This window comes from Danio rerio, chromosome 11 (genome assembly GCF_052040795.2).
Source record: "Danio rerio strain M-AB ecotype USA chromosome 11, GRCz13ab, whole genome shotgun sequence".
NCBI lineage: Eukaryota > Metazoa > Chordata > Actinopteri > Cypriniformes > Danionidae > Danio > Danio rerio.
In genome coordinates, this window is record NC_141031.1 from 2,941,477 (window position 1) to 2,960,000 (window position 18,524).

Consider the following 18,524-nt stretch of genomic DNA (forward strand, 5'->3'; position numbering starts at 1 on the left):
CAGATGGCGCTCTAGACTAATGTTTAACAGTAGACAGTGCTCTAGACTAGTGTTTAACAGCAGATGGCGCTCTAGACTAGTGTTTAACAGCACATGGCGCTCTAGGTTAGTTAACAGCAGATGACGTTCTAGTTTAGTTCACAGCAGACGGCGTTCTAGGTTAGTTAACAGCAGACAGCGCTCTAGACTAGTGTTTAACAGCAGATGGCGCTCTAGGTTAGTTAACAGCAGATGGCGCTCTAGACAAGTGTTCAACAGCTGATGGCGCTCTAGGTTAGTTAACAGCAGACAGTACTCTAGACAAGTGTTTAATAGCTGATGGCGCTCTAGGTTAGTTAACAGCAGACAGCGCTCTAGACTGGTGTTTAACAGCAGATGGCGCTGTAGACAAGTGTTAAACAGCTGATGGCGCTCTAGGTTAGTTAACAGCAGACGGTGGTCTTGGTTAGTTAACAGCAGACGGCACTCTAGACAAGTGTTTAACAGCAGACAGCGCTCTAGACTGGTGTTTAACAGCAGATGGCGCTCTAGGCTAGTGTTTAACAGTAGACAACGCTCTAGGCTAGTGTTTAACAGCAGACGGCGCTCTAGGCTAGTGTTTAACAGCAGACGGCGCTCTAGACTGGTGTTTAACAGCAGATGGCGCTCTAGGCTAGTGTTTAACAGCAGACGGCGCTCTAGGCTTGTTTTTATCAGCAGACGTCACTCTAGGCTAGTTTTTAACAGGAGATGGCACTCTAGGCTAGTTTTAACGCTCTATAAATTCACCCAGTGGATTAGTTTGTCTGTATTTGATTTGAAGCTTCTCAGCTTTTTCTCTTGTTGAACAATAATGTCTTAAAACTCAGTGAGATAAATGAGAAAGCCAATCATGTCCAGAAAGCCCTTTGCACAGTGTTTTAAATGAGCACTGATGTGGTGGGATGTGTTTGAACAGCCATAGAGCACACATATTCTCCACCTGCTGACTGAACACAAGATCATTGACATGCTCCTGAGGCGAGCTGTGAAAAATGACACCAACACAAGCTCTTCATTCTCCACTGTGTTGTACTAAAACATACTGTGTGGCTGACTATCAAAACCTTGCTTGTAGAAAAATTGTCCACGCTTGCTGTATAAAAACAAACATGTATTTTCAGAAATGAAACCTTGCATCCATAGTTTGAAAGCTTCAGTGTTTTCTGGCTTTGCATAAATTATGACAGATATTGAAAGATTGGGAATAACTTTGCATAGTCCAGGCTGATTGGTGACTTTATTTTGGCATTTAAGTTTTATGTAATATTTTTAAGTGTTTTTACTTATAATATTACATAATTTTGATTCTTATTGATAATGTTTTTCTTTTTTTTTAAGGTCACGGGCAGTTTGGCACAGGCAACTTTGCATAGTCAAGGCTGATTGGTGTATTTATTATGTCTGTTATAATGTTTTATGTCTTTGTGGCGATTAGTTTATGTTTTTGCTACTTATTATATTCCATAATTTCAATTCTTAATTTTATTATTTAGCTTTTTTTAAGGTCATATACCCATTTCACTTCATATCGTACTGTACACTCACCGGCCACTTTATTAGGTACACCTGACCAACTGCTCGTTAACACAAATTTCTAATCAGCCAATCAGATGGCAGCAGCTCAACGCATTTAGGCATGTAGACATGGTCAGGACGATCTGCTGCAGTTCAAACCGAGCATCAGAATGGGGAAGAAAGGGGATTTAAGTGACTTTGAACGTGGCATGGTTGTTAGTGCCAGACGGGCTGGTCTGAGTATTTCAGAAACTGCTGATCTACTGGGATTTTCACGCACAACCATCTACAACCTTACTAGTCTGTAAAAAGGGTTGGGTTCAACACAGGTCCTTCATGTTGTCCCAACACAAATCGATTAAGTTATCTTATTTGTTTTTACAAATTTTATTGGATTCAAGATAAACAAATAAAGTTGTCACAAAAAATCATAAGAATTGTGTTGTTTCAGCTCATTTTAAGCAGCAAAAGTCATCTTTTCACTGTGTTTTACCTCTCTGCATCCTCATTGTAAGCAAAAATATCGAAGTGTTTAAGCGAGAAAATGAGTTATTTGCGGTTGTGTTGGCTTCACGATGATCTGACGCCGCGTTAACTGAAGGATGTGGCAAGAACTTCCTCCTTCAGGACAGGAAGTGCAGTCAGAGCAGACCGATGACACTTCCTTTTGTGTTTTTATCCACGTCCACAAACAAACACACAAAGGCGGCAGCAGGCGGGCAGATGTGAGGAGCGTTTCTGTCAGGAATGACGGATCGCTACTGATATTAAAGTGCGAGGGCTGGCATGGTTTCTGGTGTATGAATTTAATTTAGAGCCACTGAGATACTCTACTCATTTTCTGAATTAGCCTCAACATATTAGGAAATAAAATCTTGTGCAATGAAGAAAAAAAAATTGATTGCAGTTTTCATTTCAGTTTTAGATTTTTCTAAAGTAAATTTCATGTGACATTGTTTTTTGGGTGGTTTTTACTGTGTCATTTACATTTATTTTGTGTATTTAGTTTTTATAAATATCATAATTATATTGTTATATATATATATATATATATATATATATATATATATATATATATATATATATATATATATATATATAATACTTAAGTGTTACTTAAAGAATGACTTTTGATTAAATTAAGCCATGCTTTTAAAGTGTAGTATTTTTTTTGTTAATTTAAAATTAATTAATTTACTCAATTTAAGAGTTACTAAAGTAATTAATTACTTTTATTGAATTTAGCCATGTTTCAAAGTATTTATTTCTTAAAACATTTACGTCAGCGTCAAAGTAATTATCTTGTGAAAATCCACACAGTAAAGTATGTATCTGATGAAATACATTGACCTCAATACTTGGAACACTCAAAAAGTACTACTTAAAAAAACTACTTATTTATAATGAGCTGAATCAACACAATTTTTGAGGGTTTTTGGGCATAACTTAATTATTTTGTTCAATCAACTTAACTTTGTAAAAACAATTAAGTTGTTTCAATTGATTTGTGTTAGCACAACATGAAGGAATTGTGTGAAACCTTGCATTTTTTTTACAGTGTGTATAATATACAATGACTCTCGCCAGTTGTGCGTGTAACTATCAAAGTAATTTTGCATACAGTGTAAATACAACTGGAAATTGGTGAAAGTACCCTGATGAAAACACCAGTGTCAGAAAGTGTTCATTTGCTTATTTTGTATTAGTTTACGTAACATTTATTCTGATTTTATCCTCTGAGAATCATATGTAATTAAAAGTAAAACTGTTTTAAGAAAAATATAAGTTTTATTTTTGCATTATTGGAATTATTATGTGAATATGATTCTTTTTATATACTATTTTATATAAATTAGTATAAATACATTTATATACACTTATTTTATACTGCTATTGTCTGTATATTTATATATATTGTTTTTATCTGTAAAGCACTTTGTCTAACATTTGATGTTTTTAAATGTGGTAAAAAAGCAAAGCATTAACAAAATGATAACAAAATAATAATGATAACAAAAAAACCTATAAAAGTTAACAAAACAAAAAGATAACAAAACAAAATGATGAAACAAAATTAGATAAAAAAACAAAACAAAAAAAAGATAGCAAAATGATAACAAAAAGTAACAAAAAACTATAACAACAAAAAACCAAAACAAAATCCAAACAAAACAAAAAAGATAACAAAATGAAAATAAAACAAAATAAAAACAATAGCATAACAAAATGATAACAAACAAAACAATAATAAAATAAATAAAATGATAACATAATGATAACAAAAAATGATAATATATTAAATAAAACCGTAATACAACAAAACAAAAGGATAGTATAATAAAATGATAACAACACAAAAGGATAATAAAATAAACAAAGTAATATGTTATCATATTAATAAAAAAATAATAAAATAATAAAATAAGTCAGTCTCAAGAATTTTTATCAGTGGGAAGTTTAATTTTTTAAAAACAAACTGAATTATTTGTGGTGGATTTTTGTCTCCGACTGATCTAAAGATGCTGTTTATCCTTTGGATTAATCCTTCCTAAGTGTAATTAAAAATTGATAATGACATCGATAACACTCGCTGTCCTTATTTAAAGCAATCCACCGCGTTAAATCTCCAGCCCCTGTGGGAACGACATGTCTTTTGTTATGCAGAAGATCAACATAATTATTTAGCCAAGTATAAATTATCTCCCAAAGTTTCTCTCACAGGAAATGACAAATTGCTTGGCTCTTTAAGATAAACAGATCACACAAATAAAGGCGCTTGCTGATCTGAGAACAGATTTCATGGCAGTATTGGTGGGTTTCTGTGGCATAAGCTGGTCTGGGATCAGTGTTTAATGCCAGGTTCAGTGAGCTTCTGAAGTGATGTGTAATCCTCACTGTGGGTTATTTTTAGTGTGATCCTCTCAGGTCCTCATGTGCTGTGTTTGTCCTCCTGATCAATGCGCTATAGATTGAGCTTTCCTTCTGACAGTGAAGAGGATAAAAGAGGCCGAGGCCCGGCTGAGGGTCATGTGTAGATTCGGATGTGTGTGTGTGTGTATGTGTGTGTGTTCTTGTTAATTGATTATTCATGGTTTGCTCTCATTTCCTGCCACATTGGGGTGGGTTTGTGTGTCTCTTACAGCTGTAGACACTAATGATCAATGTAACACTGAACTGGGCTTCAGATGGGACCAACATATGCTAGAAGGGCTAATGATAGCGTGTCTTATGTGTTGCTGGCAAAGGCCTTTATTTAGGTTGCTGTGTGATGTATACCAAACTATACCAAAAATTATTCAGAAGTGGGAAGGGAAGGAAGAAAAGAAAAAAGGAAGGAAGGAAGTAAGTAAGGAAGTGAAGTGAAGGAAGGGAGGGAGAGAACGAAATGGAAGAATGAATGAAACTGAGGAAATAATCTAATAAATGACATGAACTTAACAAAGTATGGAACAGAACATAGGAACGTAACAATACTAATGAACAGACAGAATGAAGGAACAGAACCAGTAAAGGAACGGAAGAACGAAACGTAATGATGGAACTTATTAAAGGAAAGAATCTAACAAACTGAACAAACTTAACAAATTGTACAAACCCAACGAACTGAACAAATGTAATGAACTTAACAAACGAAACAAACCTAATAAACTGAACAAATCTAAAAAACTGAACAAACCTAACAGATGAAACAAACCTAACAAACGGAATGAACTGAACAAACCAAACAAATGGACAAACCTAATGAATGGAACAAACGTAACAAACTGAGCAAACCTAACAAACAAAACGAACGTAACAAACTGAGCAAACCTAACAAACAAAACGAACGTAACAAACTGAGCAAACCTAACGACTGGAACGAACCTAATGAACATAACAAACCCAATGAACTGAACAAACCTAATGAACTCAACGAACCTAACAAATAGAACAAATCTAATAAACAGAACGAATGTAACAAACGTAATAAACTGAGCTAACCTAACAAGCGGAACGAAACGAACAAACTAACAAACAGAACAAACCTAATAAATCGAACGAATGTAACAAAGGTAATAAACTAATCTAGCGAACTGAACAGACCTAACAAATGGAACATATTCAACAAATGTAACAGACCGAGGGAACTTAATGAATGGAATGAACTTATCAAACTGAACGAACCTAACAAACCTAATGAACCAAACAAATGTAGCAAACGTAATAAACTGAACGAACCTAACAAACGAGATGAACTGAACAAACCTATAATGAAAGGAAGGAATGTAACAAACTGAGCGAACCGAACAAATGTAACAAACATAATAAACTAATCTAACAAACGGAATGATCTGAAGGAACTGAACAAACCTAACAAATGGAATGAATGGAACAAACGTAATCAACCTAACGAACGGAACAAACTGAAGAAACTAACAAACAGAGCGAACTGAACAAACCTAATCGAATGTAACAAACGTAATAAACTGAAAGAACCCAACAAACTGAGTGAACGGAACAAACTGAACAAACCTTCTGAAAAAAATGAACCGAACGAACATTACAAACTGAGCGAGCGAATAAAGCGAATGGAACGAACTGAACAAACTAACGAACCTAACAAACTGAGTGAACCTAATGAACTGAATGAACCTAACGAACTGAACGAACCTAACAAACAAAACAAACTGAAATTGAACGAAGTAATGAACAAACTGAACAAAGGAATGGAACCAAGGAATTAATCAATAAAAGAACAAATTAATCAATAAAAGAACAAACGGAATGAATGAATAGAACAAATGGATAGATTTAAATGAATGAATGAATGTAATGATTGAATGAAAAAATTAATGAATGTTTGAATGAATGAAGTAAAATGCATTATCTGAACACATTCACATTGTACTTGACCACATGTAATTGTGAACGTGTTGTATATCTAGTTGTTTGCTCAGTGGATCAGTTTGATCTTCTTTTCTGAAGGTTAATCAAGTAAAATAGCCTTTAAAATAGTCTGAATACTGAAATGTCTCGTTCCTCTGCTGAAGATCTTTGCACTTCATTACGTCTATTGATGCCAATATATCAGGAAGAGCTGTCTATAGCAGAGATGAATGTGTATCGGCTCATCAGAAAAGCCCCGAGCAAAAGTTAATTAACTCGATTGAATTAATTGTTTAATGAATTAGTGGATTTTTTTTAGCCTGGAGACTTAATTAACCTTGATGTTAATTCCAGGAGTGTTGTCTGTTAATGAAAGTGCTTTAACCTTCAACCTGGAAGAAAATGAAGAGTTTCTGCTGTATGATAATGTGGTGAACATCAGGGTTACTGTATGTCTGCAGTCCTGTATTCATCTCAGAATCACTGTACTGTGTGTTTCTTTGGACAACTAATAGCATTTCTGACCTTGCAATCAATTACAATTCCTATATTAATAATAAAAACAAAAAAATTATTGTTGTTGTTAATCATTTGGCAAATGTTTTTATCTAAAGAATCTTGAAATTGAAAATAATAGGCGTACTCAAGAAAAATAAAAAACAACTCACTTGATTATTTAATTTGTCCATTAACTTTTGTTTTTCTTAAAAATAAATTAACATATTTTTTTGTCTAAATTTGAATCTAAATTTAAAGTTTCTACCCCCCAATTCCTCCACATCACAAATTTTGTAATATGTTTTGCAAAAATTCTGACGTTGTTTGAAGATAAAACAGATTCAACTTTTACACACAGAAGTGCTCATTACTGTCAGTTCCATAGCAGTGAACCAATACGAATATGTTAGCAAGTTGGCATGACAACCGCAACAGGGCAGAACCGCTTCTGGCATTGCATCTGTTTAGAGATCACATGTTTAGATGCAAAGCCAAGTTCTTTGTGAATGGCTCCTAAGTTGTTGCACTACTGGGGTCTTTTGTGCTTTGACTACAGTGACACACATCAGGACTGACTGTATTCATAGTCGTAGTGCATAAACCAAACCATTTACGCCATTTACAACCCTAATATATATATATTTATATATATTTTCTTTCTTTTTATAATATCTCTTTTTATAATATGTTTAACAGAGTGAGGAAATTTTCACAGTATGTCTGAAAATATTTTTTCAACTGAAAAAAGTCTTATTCGTTTTATTTTAGCTACAATAAAATAAGGTCAATATTATTAGCCTCTTTAAGCAATATTATTTCTCAATTGTTATAAAATGACTTGCCTAATTAACCTAACCTGCCTATATATATATATATATATATATATATATATATATATATATATATATATATATATATATATATATATATATATATATATATATATATATGTATATATATATATGTATATATATGTGTGTGTGTGTGTGTGTGTGTGTGTGTGTGTGTGTGTGTGTGTGTGTGTGTATGTATGTATATTAAGTTAATAATATACAATATATATATAATATATAATATATAAGTTAATTAGGTTCACTAGGCAGGTTAGGTTAATTAGGCAAGTCATTGTATAACAGTGGTTTGTTCTGTATAACTCAATAGTTTAACTGTAGGGAAGCTGAACAATTTGCATATTTCCAAAAAAGTGATGTGTTCCTTTAAAAATGCATCCAAAAACCCCTCCCAAACCTTTCCATTTTTAGTTTTGTAGCTCTTTCTGTTTGACATTTTGTCTTGTGCATTGAACCAAAGCATTTTAAATGATGGAATTAGTAGTGTGAAGTAACAAATTACAAATACTCAAATGACTGCAATCATTGTTTTAAAAATCTGAACTTTTACTTTCACCTGAATACATTTTTAGTGCTGTATTATCACTTTTTCCTCCACTTTTTTGCCCTTGCAGTCACTACTGTATTTTTGTTTTGTCTATGGTGATCGGCTAAAGTAGAATAATCAGTCCTGTGACTCCCGCCCAATGAAATTGAACATAGAAGGAAATCGCATCATACAAAACAACCTCAAGAATGTTTACATGCGATGACAGAGAGACTATTCATGTGCATGTCAGTTTACTGTATGAAGAATGAAATGGCCTTAAACAATAACTAAATGCACTACAGAATGTTACACAAATTGCACACAAATTGCACGTAAACACATCAATCTTTCGCAGTGTAATACTCGAGTGCTATTAAAAGGGCTACTTTTTACTCATACTTTGACTGTGGCAGATTTAGATTCTCAGAGATGTCAGTTCCCACATGACTAGGATGCCCCATATGGCCTTTATTTAACTAATAAGTTGTTTATATATTATTTATCTGATTTATTGCTGTTGTCTTTTCAGGATCCGTCCTCAGATGGCGAAGGAGAAGATCGAGGGATGCCACATCTGCACCTCCGTCACTCCCGGCGAGCCGCAGGTGCTCTTGGGTAAAGATAAAGCCTTCACGTATGACTTTGTGTTTGACCTGGATGCTCATCAGCAGCAGATCTACAGCGCCTGCGTTCACAAGCTCATCGAGGGCTGCTTTGAGGGATACAACGCTACCGTCTTCGCTTACGGACAGGTAACGGCTAGCAAACCCAGAAATGCAATTTAATAATGTGAGTACAGGGCCTAAAAGACTTTGTTTTGCTTGTCTTGTTCACATTGCAGACAGGCTCAGGGAAGACGTACACCATGGGCACTGGTTTTGACGTGAGCGTGTCGGAGGACGAGCAGGGCATCATCCCGCGGGCCGTACACCAGCTCTTTCAGGGCATCCAGAAACGCAGACTAGAGGCTCAGAGCGCAGACATCCCTCCGCCAGATTTCAAAGTCAGCGCACAGTTCCTGGAGGTGAGGCTACAACATGACTGTCATACCATGCTGCCTATTTTTGAAGTAATGCTGTAGTTATGTTGGCTTGAGAAAGCCAACATACTGTTATACTACTCTGTCCCTGAAAACAAACGTATCTCCTCCTAGGCCGTCATGCCACAAGGCCCAAATGTGGTCAAAATGTGCCTTCTGCATTCAAGATTGTTGCTATATCTCCTCATGCCTGTAAGACTTATAATTTTTTTAATAAAAACTGTTAAATATTAAATTTTTATAATCCGGGCATATACAAAAATTATACAAGCCCCAAATTTGGCCAAAAGCTGTATTTAGATGCGTTAGATTTTGTTGCTATATCTTTAAGGTTTATCAGACTTATAGTTTTCCAATAAATAATTTTTAAGCTTTATTTTTATTATAATATGGCAAGCCATTTTTGACTTAAACTCCATATATTTTTACTGATATGGCAAGCCATTTTTGACTTAAACTCCATATTTTTACTGATATGGCAAGCCAGTTTTGCATGTATCACCTAAAGTTCATTGATAAACTTTGATGTTGGCTTGAGAAAGCCAACGTGACTGCGCTAGGACTAAGAATGGCAGTTGGCAGGAAGCACGGTGGCGGTTGCTAAGTGGTTGCTAGGCAGTATCTAAAACAATTATGGCATTGTTAGGTGGTTGCTAAGAAGTTGCTAAATGGCAATGCTTGTGTACATGTTTGATCAAATGCTAATACTTAGTAGGCATTTCTAGCATATGTTATTACATTTAGATAATCATTCATAGCATGTAGCTAATCGTTATTAGCACTTGGCTTTCATTATGTTGGCTTGAGAAAGACATACTGTTATACTACTCTGTCCTTGAAAACAAACGTATCTCCTCCTAGGCCGTTCATGCCACAAGGCCAAAATGTGGTCAAAATGTGCCTTAAAAAATGTGCCAGTTATCACAGGAATAATCTGTTCCTTCATTATAGTTTTAAAACTATTAAATTGTTTTAAATTCAAAATTAAACCTGTACATCAGTGTAAAACCTATGACTGCTGGAAACACATATTTCTGTTATTGTTTACCTGGGTCACGTTGCCATGGCTTCTTTAGGTTTTAATAAACGTATCCCTCAGGTTTTTACAAACCTCTTAACAAAACCTTTCCTCCTTTCCCACAGATTTTGCAATTTCTAGCCAAGAATTATTGGTCATCTGGTTATCTCTATAATCACGAATCATATGTCTGTACAGGCGTATATGTTTCAGACAAAACCTTTTCAAAGTGATTCATATTCAACTCAAGTTGAACGCAGCAAATTGTTCGAAAATCCTGCGCTCCACTGGCTGAAATCATGTCACGTGCACCCAAAGCGAACCTCAAATTCCGCGATGATGTCAAGTTTGCCACCCTCACTCAAGCGGACTAGCGGACGCGTCAACTATAACCAGGCTTAAGGGGAAGGGGCCTAGTCTAGCCTCTAGCCTAGGATTTGGCCCTAGTCAGACTGGGGCTGAGTGTTGTGGAGAAAGCGCATGTCTCTTCAGGATCAGTCATTAGTGCAGGACTATGGAGCCAGATGAGTCTCAAAAATAATCTATTTTGAAAAATCTAACTCATGCATGCACAGCACACTTCACATTTACACATTTACATTTAATTCATTCATTCATTTTCCTTCGGCGTTGTCACAGTGGAATGAACCGCCAGCTTATCCAGCATATGTTTTATGCAGCTGATGTCCTTCCAGTCGCAACTCAGTACTGGGAAACACCCGTACACTTTCACATTCACAATCACACACACACACTTATACTCAACGGCCAGATTGGTTCATCAATTCCCCTATAGCGCATGTGTTTGGACTATGGGTGAATCCAGAGCACCCGGAGGAAACCCACGCCAACACGGGAAGAACATGCAAACTCCACACAGAAATGCCAACTAACCCTGCCGGGACTCAAACCAGCACCTTCTTGCTGTAAGGTGACAGTGCTAACCACTGAGCCACCGTGCCCTGTTTTGTGTATTTAAAAATTGTAATTGCAATTTACGAATTGGATTTGCATGTTTATAAATTTACGAATGAAATGTTGTAAATGTGAACAGTGCATGAATTTTATTTTGGAAGTGTGTTATTTCTGAGACTGATCTGACTCCATACTGGACAGGCTCTCGCTCAGGCTGTGCAGACATCAGTGTCCCGTAAACAGATTACCCCCGTGCTCGTGTGAAGTCCAGGCTGCGGTAATGAGTTTAAACCTGTAACAGGCTTTTTTAACGACCCGTGCTGCTCTCTGTCTGGCAGCGGCTGCTGTTTGCTCAGCACTAGTGAATAACGCCACAGATTTGTCTGCAGTTGTGTGGTGGTGAGCGGACGCCGTCCCCTGGGGCGCCTGTAATACACCATTAAAACCCCCTGATTTCATTACTCTCCTCCTTTCCAGAACTCCACTCTGCGCTCTGTACATTGTTTTTTCTATGTTAGCGGCTTGATTTATTGTTTTGAACTCTTCATTGATTTTTATCAAGTCACTTCCTTAAAAGGATAGTTCACCCAAAAATAAATTTACTCACCTTTTATTCCCCTTCATCTCGTTTAAAACGTTTTGGAGTTAATATAAGATATTTTGAAGAATAAGATATTTTGAAGAAAGTTAGAAAACGGGTAACCATTGACTTTCATAGTGGGAAAAACAAATACTGTGTAGGTCAATGGTTACCGGTAATGTATTCTTGAAACTCAAACAGGTTTGTGACCGTCGGCACCAATAGCCTAGTGGTTAAGTGCGGCGACACAAAGCACCATAGTGCTCACGGCACCAAATATACAGGTTTGTGGCCAGTAAAGGGTAACTACAGTGGCTATGTTTCCCTCCAAATATGCAAATTTTTTTATAATAAGTGGAATATAGCATATACCATTTATGAATGTAGCACTTTTCCCAGAGATGGGCTGTGGCTGGAAGGGCATCTGTTGCGTAAAAACTTGCTGGATAAGTTGGCGGTTCACTCCACTGTGGCGACCTTGGAATAATAAAGGTACTAAGCTGACAAGAAAATGAATGAATATAGCACTGTTTTCATTCAACAAAATCTAAATCATCACTTTCTGAAAAACTGGCGCCAAATATCAAAAATAATAATGCATTGTGGTAAGTGAAGCCACTGTGGGCCTTTTTTCTTCATGTCATAAATGACATGTGCCTCAGAAGATGCTTCAATCAATGTGTTTCCATCCAGTTATTATGTGCGTTTTCAATACTTTTCCATTTAAGCATTTTAAAAAATGGATTATTCCAAAATTTGCATAAAAATGGGTAGATTGAAACGTGGCTAATGATGACAGAATTTTCAATTAATAAGTTATTATTATTTCTCATGCGCATTTTCTAAATGTATTTGCGTCTTTCCATTTTCAGTAAGGTATTTTTATGGGATATACCAAAATATGCATAAAAATAGGTGAACTGAAACGTGGCTGATGATGACAGAATTTTCAGTTTTGGGTGAACTATCCCTTTAAGTAGGGGAGATTTGGAAAACCCCTTTCTCTTTTATTCATAAACATTCATTCATTAATTAATTTTCTTGTCGGCTTAGTCCCTTTATTAATTCGGGGTCGCCACAGGGGAATGAACCGCCAACTTATTCAGCAAGTTTTTACGCAGCGGATGCCCTTCCAGCTGCAGCCCATCTCTGGGTAACATCCACACACATATTCACACACACACTCATACACTACGGAAAAATTAGCCTACACAATTCACCTGTACAGCATGTCTTTGGACTGTGGGGGAAACCGGAGCATCCAGAGGAAACCCACGTGAAGGCAGGGAGAACATGCAGACTCCACACAAATCTTTCCATTGAAGCATTTTTTTAATGGAATATCTCAAAATCCACAAAAAATAGGTGGACTGAAACATGGCTAATGATGACAGAATTTTCAGTTTTGGGTGAACTATCTCTTGTCTGTTTTTGTCATGAGCATTATAAAGTTATTATTATTTCTCATGACTCATGTGTGTGTTTGTCCTGCAGCTCTACAATGAGGAGATCCTGGACCTGTTTGACAGCACGCGTGATCCTGAGGCTCGAGGCCGGAAGTCCAATATTAAGATCCACGAAGACGGCAGCGGAGGAATCTACACCACTGGAGTGACCTCACGACTGGTCAGCTCAGAGGACGAGGTCAGATTGCCTTGTTTTGTTGTCTGAGCACGAAAAGAATTCAAATTGACCATATTTCATTCATTCATTCATTTTCTTCCGCTTATGCGGGGACTGGCCGCGGGGGCAATAGCCTCAGGAGGGAACGCCACACTTCCTTCTACTCGGATCTCAAGGTGTTCCCAGGCTAGTCGAGAGACACATGATCCCTCCAGCATGTATTAAGGAGGCCTCCTCCTGGGGGCGCAAGCTTGAAATACCTCCCTAGGTAGGCGTCCAATAGGCATCTGAAACAGATGCCATAGCCACCACAGCTGACTTCTCTCAATGTGGAGGAGCAGCGGCTCCACTCCGAGCTTCTCCCGGGTGACAGAGCTTCTCACCCTATCTATAAGGGTGCGCCCTGCCACCCTGCGAAGAAATTCATTTTTATTTCAGTTTGTATCCGAGATCTTGTCCTTTCGGTTATGAGCTGCATGTGTGGAGTTTGCATGTTCTCCCTGCGTTAGCGAGGGAGCGTTTCCTCTGGATGCTCCGGTTTCCCCCACAGTCCAAAGATATGCGGTACAGGTGAATTGGGTAGGCTAAATTGTCCGTAGTATATGAGTGTGTATGTGTGTGTGTATGTTTCCCAGAGATGGGTTGCGGCTGGAAGATCATCCGCTGCGTAAAAATGTGCTGGATAAGTTGGCGGTTCATTCCGCTGTGGCGACCCCGGATTAATAAAGTGACTAAGCCGACAAGAAAATGAATGAATGAATGAATGAATTGTGTTTTGTATATTTATGAATCGCTTTAAATTTGCGAATCGTGTTTTGTAAATTTGCGTTGTCATTTGTTATTTTCTTTGATTTGGCACCGCTTATTCTCCTTCCCTTCATCAGTTATTTTTGTTTAATTTTTGCATTTATTGTACATATTTGTAAATATACTTTGGGTGATTTAAATATACACTTCTTTATCTTTATTGTAATAAAGCGAACCAGTTTTTTTTTTGCCACGTCGTTGTCTGTGTTGATTCATAGCAGTTAACATCTCAGAGGAATTCTTAAAATATTGCGTTGTCATAATTATGTTAAGCCCTTTTTCATCCTCCGAGCCACACGGGGCGTGACAGTGTTCAATTTACGAATTCAGTGTTGTAGATGTGAATTGTGTATGAATTCTTTTTGTTAGTGTTTTACTTTTGAGATCGATCTGCCTCCATATCATCACATTCAATCAAGCAGCCCAAACCATTTTTACTCACTTCGCTTGTTGACTAGTGTATTCAGTGGCAGTGTTATTCACGCTGCATTTGTGTGTGTGTGTGTATGTTCAGCTCCTGCAGTGTCTAAAGCTGGGCGCTCTCTCCCGCACCACCGCCAGCACACAGATGAACGCCCAGAGCTCCCGTTCGCACGCCATCTTCACCATCCACCTCTGCCAGATGAGAGTCTGCCCACAGCCACAACTGGTACAAAAACAAGCCCAACATCTTAACATTAACATACGCTCCTGCATCACAGAGACATCAGCAAGTTTGAGCAGGTCGAATGTTTTAAAGCATTAAAATTCAGAGCGCCGCTGCTGTATAAACGAAAGTCATTATGTTAAACCACAGGAATTATAAATGTCAGTGAACATGCCAGAGCACACTGAAACTCGACGCATCACACTTCATTCGTGACTCTAATTTAGAGCTTCACAATGTACTGAAAAATCATTGTTGTTATTAAATTAGACCATGCAATAGAGTTAAATGTTTCGACCTCCTGTGAATTTAATCATATTTTCAAATATTTCCCAAATGATGTTTAACAGATTAAGGAATTTTTCACAGTATTTCCTATATTATTTTTTCTTCTGCATAAAGTCTGATTTGTTTTATTTCAGCTAGAATAAAAGCAGTTTTTAATAAAAAACAAAACAATTTAAGGTCAATATTATTAGCCCCCTTAAGCAATATTTGTTTTTGATTGTCTACAGCAGTGGTTCTCAAACTTTTTTCATCAAGTACCACCTCATCAAGTCTCTCCATGTACCACCATAACGCCCCATTCACACGGGGCGTCAGCGTCAACGCTTCCCATTCACTTTGAATGGGTGACGTCAGGCGTTGCCGAACTGCATTGTGGATCTGTCGGCGCCGCTTCAGAGACGTTGCTCTACGCTAGTTGGGACTAGCTCAACTTTTGAAGCACCGATGGAAGCGTCAGTCAATCAGATAGCTGTATGCAAATACACCAGCTGGACAGTGGCCTATTGCTGACTGAATTTTATTGGCTGACGCTGCTATGACGATCGCTTCAGCCCCAACTTCAGACACACCTTCGGTCAAGCGTTGACGCTGAAGCCCCATGTGAATGGGGCGTAATGACTGGTATTGAAATACAGTAGCGTAGTGGGCCTAATTAAGCAGCCACAGCTTTGCACAGTTCAAAAACGAGGCAGATCAATTCCTATTATTATGAATATTTATTATTGTCAGCCACTTTAAACATTATACTGTAAATAGATAACACTGTACTGTGCTTATTGGAAAAAATTATATATAAACAAACATGGCATTCAAAATAAAATGTGCTTTTTAAAGTTAATTAAAAATGGCACTGATCTTAAAAGGAAAAAGAAAACTGCTGTACTTAAATGTAAAGAATAATCATAAGGTAGCCTATTCATCAAAACCTGGAAATATTCCTTGGACCTCATAAATATGGGCTATATGTCATCATATTCATATATAAATTCATTTTGATGTATTTTGGAATATACGGTTGAAGTCAGAATTATTAACCCCCCTTTGAATTTTTTTCTTTTTTAAATATTTCCTAAATGATGTTTAACAGAGCAAGGACATTTTCACAGTATGTCTGATAATATTTTTTCTTCTAAGGAAAGGCTTATTTGTTTTATTTCGGCTAGAATAAAAGCACTTTTTAATTTTTAAAAACCATTTTAGGGACAAAATTATTAGCCCCTTTAAGCTATATATTTTTTTCGAATGTCTACAGAACAAATCACCGTTACACAATAACTTGCCTAATTACCCTAACCTGCCTAGTTAACCTAATTAACCTAGTTAAGCCTTTAAAAGTCACTTTAAGCTGTATAGAAGTGTCTTGAAGGATATCTAGTCAAATATTATTTACTGTCATCATGACAAAGATAAAATAAATCAGTTATTAAAAACGAGTTATTAAAGCGGTTATGATTAGAAATGTGTTGAGAAATCTGCTCTTTGTTAAAGAGAAATTGGGGAAATAATTAAACGGAGGCTTATTATTCAAGGGGGCTAATAATTCTGACTTCAACTGTATATTGCTTGTATATATGACTTATTTGTATATCTTTGAAATCTAAACATTAACTTGTATTTTAAAGGGTCACGAAACACCAAAACACATTTTTTGAGCTGTTGACAGTCGTATATGTGTCCCACACTGCTAAAAACACTATTTTACCTAATATAGAAATTAGATCTGCTCACCGCGCGTTAGAGTAGGCCAGGGGTCACCAACCTTTTTGAAACTGAGAGCTACTTCTTGGGGACCAATTATTGTGAAGGGCTACCAGTTTGATACACACTTCTTAAATAACATTTTTTCTCAATTTCCTTTTTTTTATCATATGTTGTTATTATTAATGATTAATGATATTCATCTATGCGAAGAGACACTGACCGTGGTAATGATTTCTCACAATAGTCCTCAACAATGATTTAGCAAGGTAAGAAACAGAAATATCAATATGCAACACTTTATTTGTCTGAAATAGTTTTAGTTTTTTTATATATACACCTTAATGTCGTTAACAAATTTTACACCAATGCAGGTGTGAAAGAATAGCTTCAAAAAATACTAGATTCAGCTTACTGGTATGTGGTGCAATGGTGAGCTATTTTTAGATCAGGCCTGTGGGCAGCTCATGTAATCCTCGTGGGCTACCTGGTGCCTGTGGGCACCATGTTGGTGACCCCTGGAGTAGGCTATGTGTGTCAGAAAACCAAGTAATTTAACTATACCTGTCAACATTGGGATTTAAAAAACACAGGATACGCCTCCAACAGCCGTTCCAAATATGGGGAGAAATTTGCTTCAAAGGTTAGAATGCATAGAAAACATTAGACAATTGGAAATAAAATAAAAGGTTTAACCTATTAAAATCTATTTCCTGATCACTTTGTTGTTATCACACACGTCAAAGGATTAAAAGTGTGTTCATTGTTTTACTTTAACTATTCAGCAATTCCTCCACGTACCACTAGAAGGAAGCCTGTATTCCAGGGGTCACCAATCTCGGTCCTGGAGGGCCGGTGCCCCTGCAGGCTTTAGCTGCAACTTTCCTCAAGACACCTGCCTGGATGTTTCAAGGATACCTAGCAAGACCTTGATTAGCTTGTTCAGGTGTGTTTGATTAGGGTTGGAGCTAAAATCTGCAGGACACCGGCCCTCCAGGAACAAGTTTGGTGACCACTGCTGTATACCACTAGTAGTACACGTACCACAGTTTGAGAACCACTAGTCTATAGAACAAACTATTATGTTTAGAAATGTGCTGAAAAAATCTGCTCTCCATAAAACAGAAATTGTATATTAGTTTGTGTCCCTTTATTATTGATAATGTTGTGATGTTTTTTGTGGTAATGGTGAATTACAGGGCTTCTCTCTGCTCCTCCAGGTGAACGGAGAGCTGAATGGAGTCTCTGACGGCTCCATGTCTCAGTCCGAATACGAGACGCTCTCTGCCAAGTTTCACTTTGTGGATCTGGCGGGATCAGAGCGTCTCAAACGCACCGGAGCCACAGGAGAGCGCGCACGGGAGGGCATCTCCATCAACTGTGGACTGGTATGACACATTCATTCATTTGATTTTCCTTCGGCTTTCCCCCGCAGTCCAAACACATGCGCTATAGGTGAATTCAATGAGCTAAATTGGCCGTAGTGTATGCGTGTGTATGGGTATTTCCCAGTACTAGGTTGCATCTGCAAGGGCATCCACTGTGTAAAACATATTCTGGATAAGTTGGTGGTTCTCACAGAAATCAGTTAAGTTTGGTGAAGGTTACATTCAGTATGGGGTAGATCTGC

At 37.1% G+C, this 18,524-nt stretch overlaps 1 protein-coding gene across 4 annotated transcripts in view; it reads left to right on the top strand.

Moving 5' to 3' along the window:
* The window catches only part of kif21b (kinesin family member 21B), a 131,863-nt gene that overhangs the window by 38,564 nt on the left and 74,775 nt on the right, over positions 1 to 18,524 (top strand). For all 4 annotated transcript variants that reach the window (XM_087272963.1, XM_087272965.1, XM_087272964.1 and 1 more), the window contains exons 2-6: positions 8,810 to 9,032; positions 9,122 to 9,304; positions 13,327 to 13,476; positions 14,777 to 14,911; positions 18,115 to 18,282. In XM_087272963.1, coding sequence (XP_087129089.1) covers positions 8,810 to 9,032; positions 9,122 to 9,304; positions 13,327 to 13,476; positions 14,777 to 14,911; positions 18,115 to 18,282 — 859 coding nt within the window. The remainder of the gene's footprint in view (positions 1 to 8,809; positions 9,033 to 9,121; positions 9,305 to 13,326; positions 13,477 to 14,776; positions 14,912 to 18,114; positions 18,283 to 18,524) is intronic.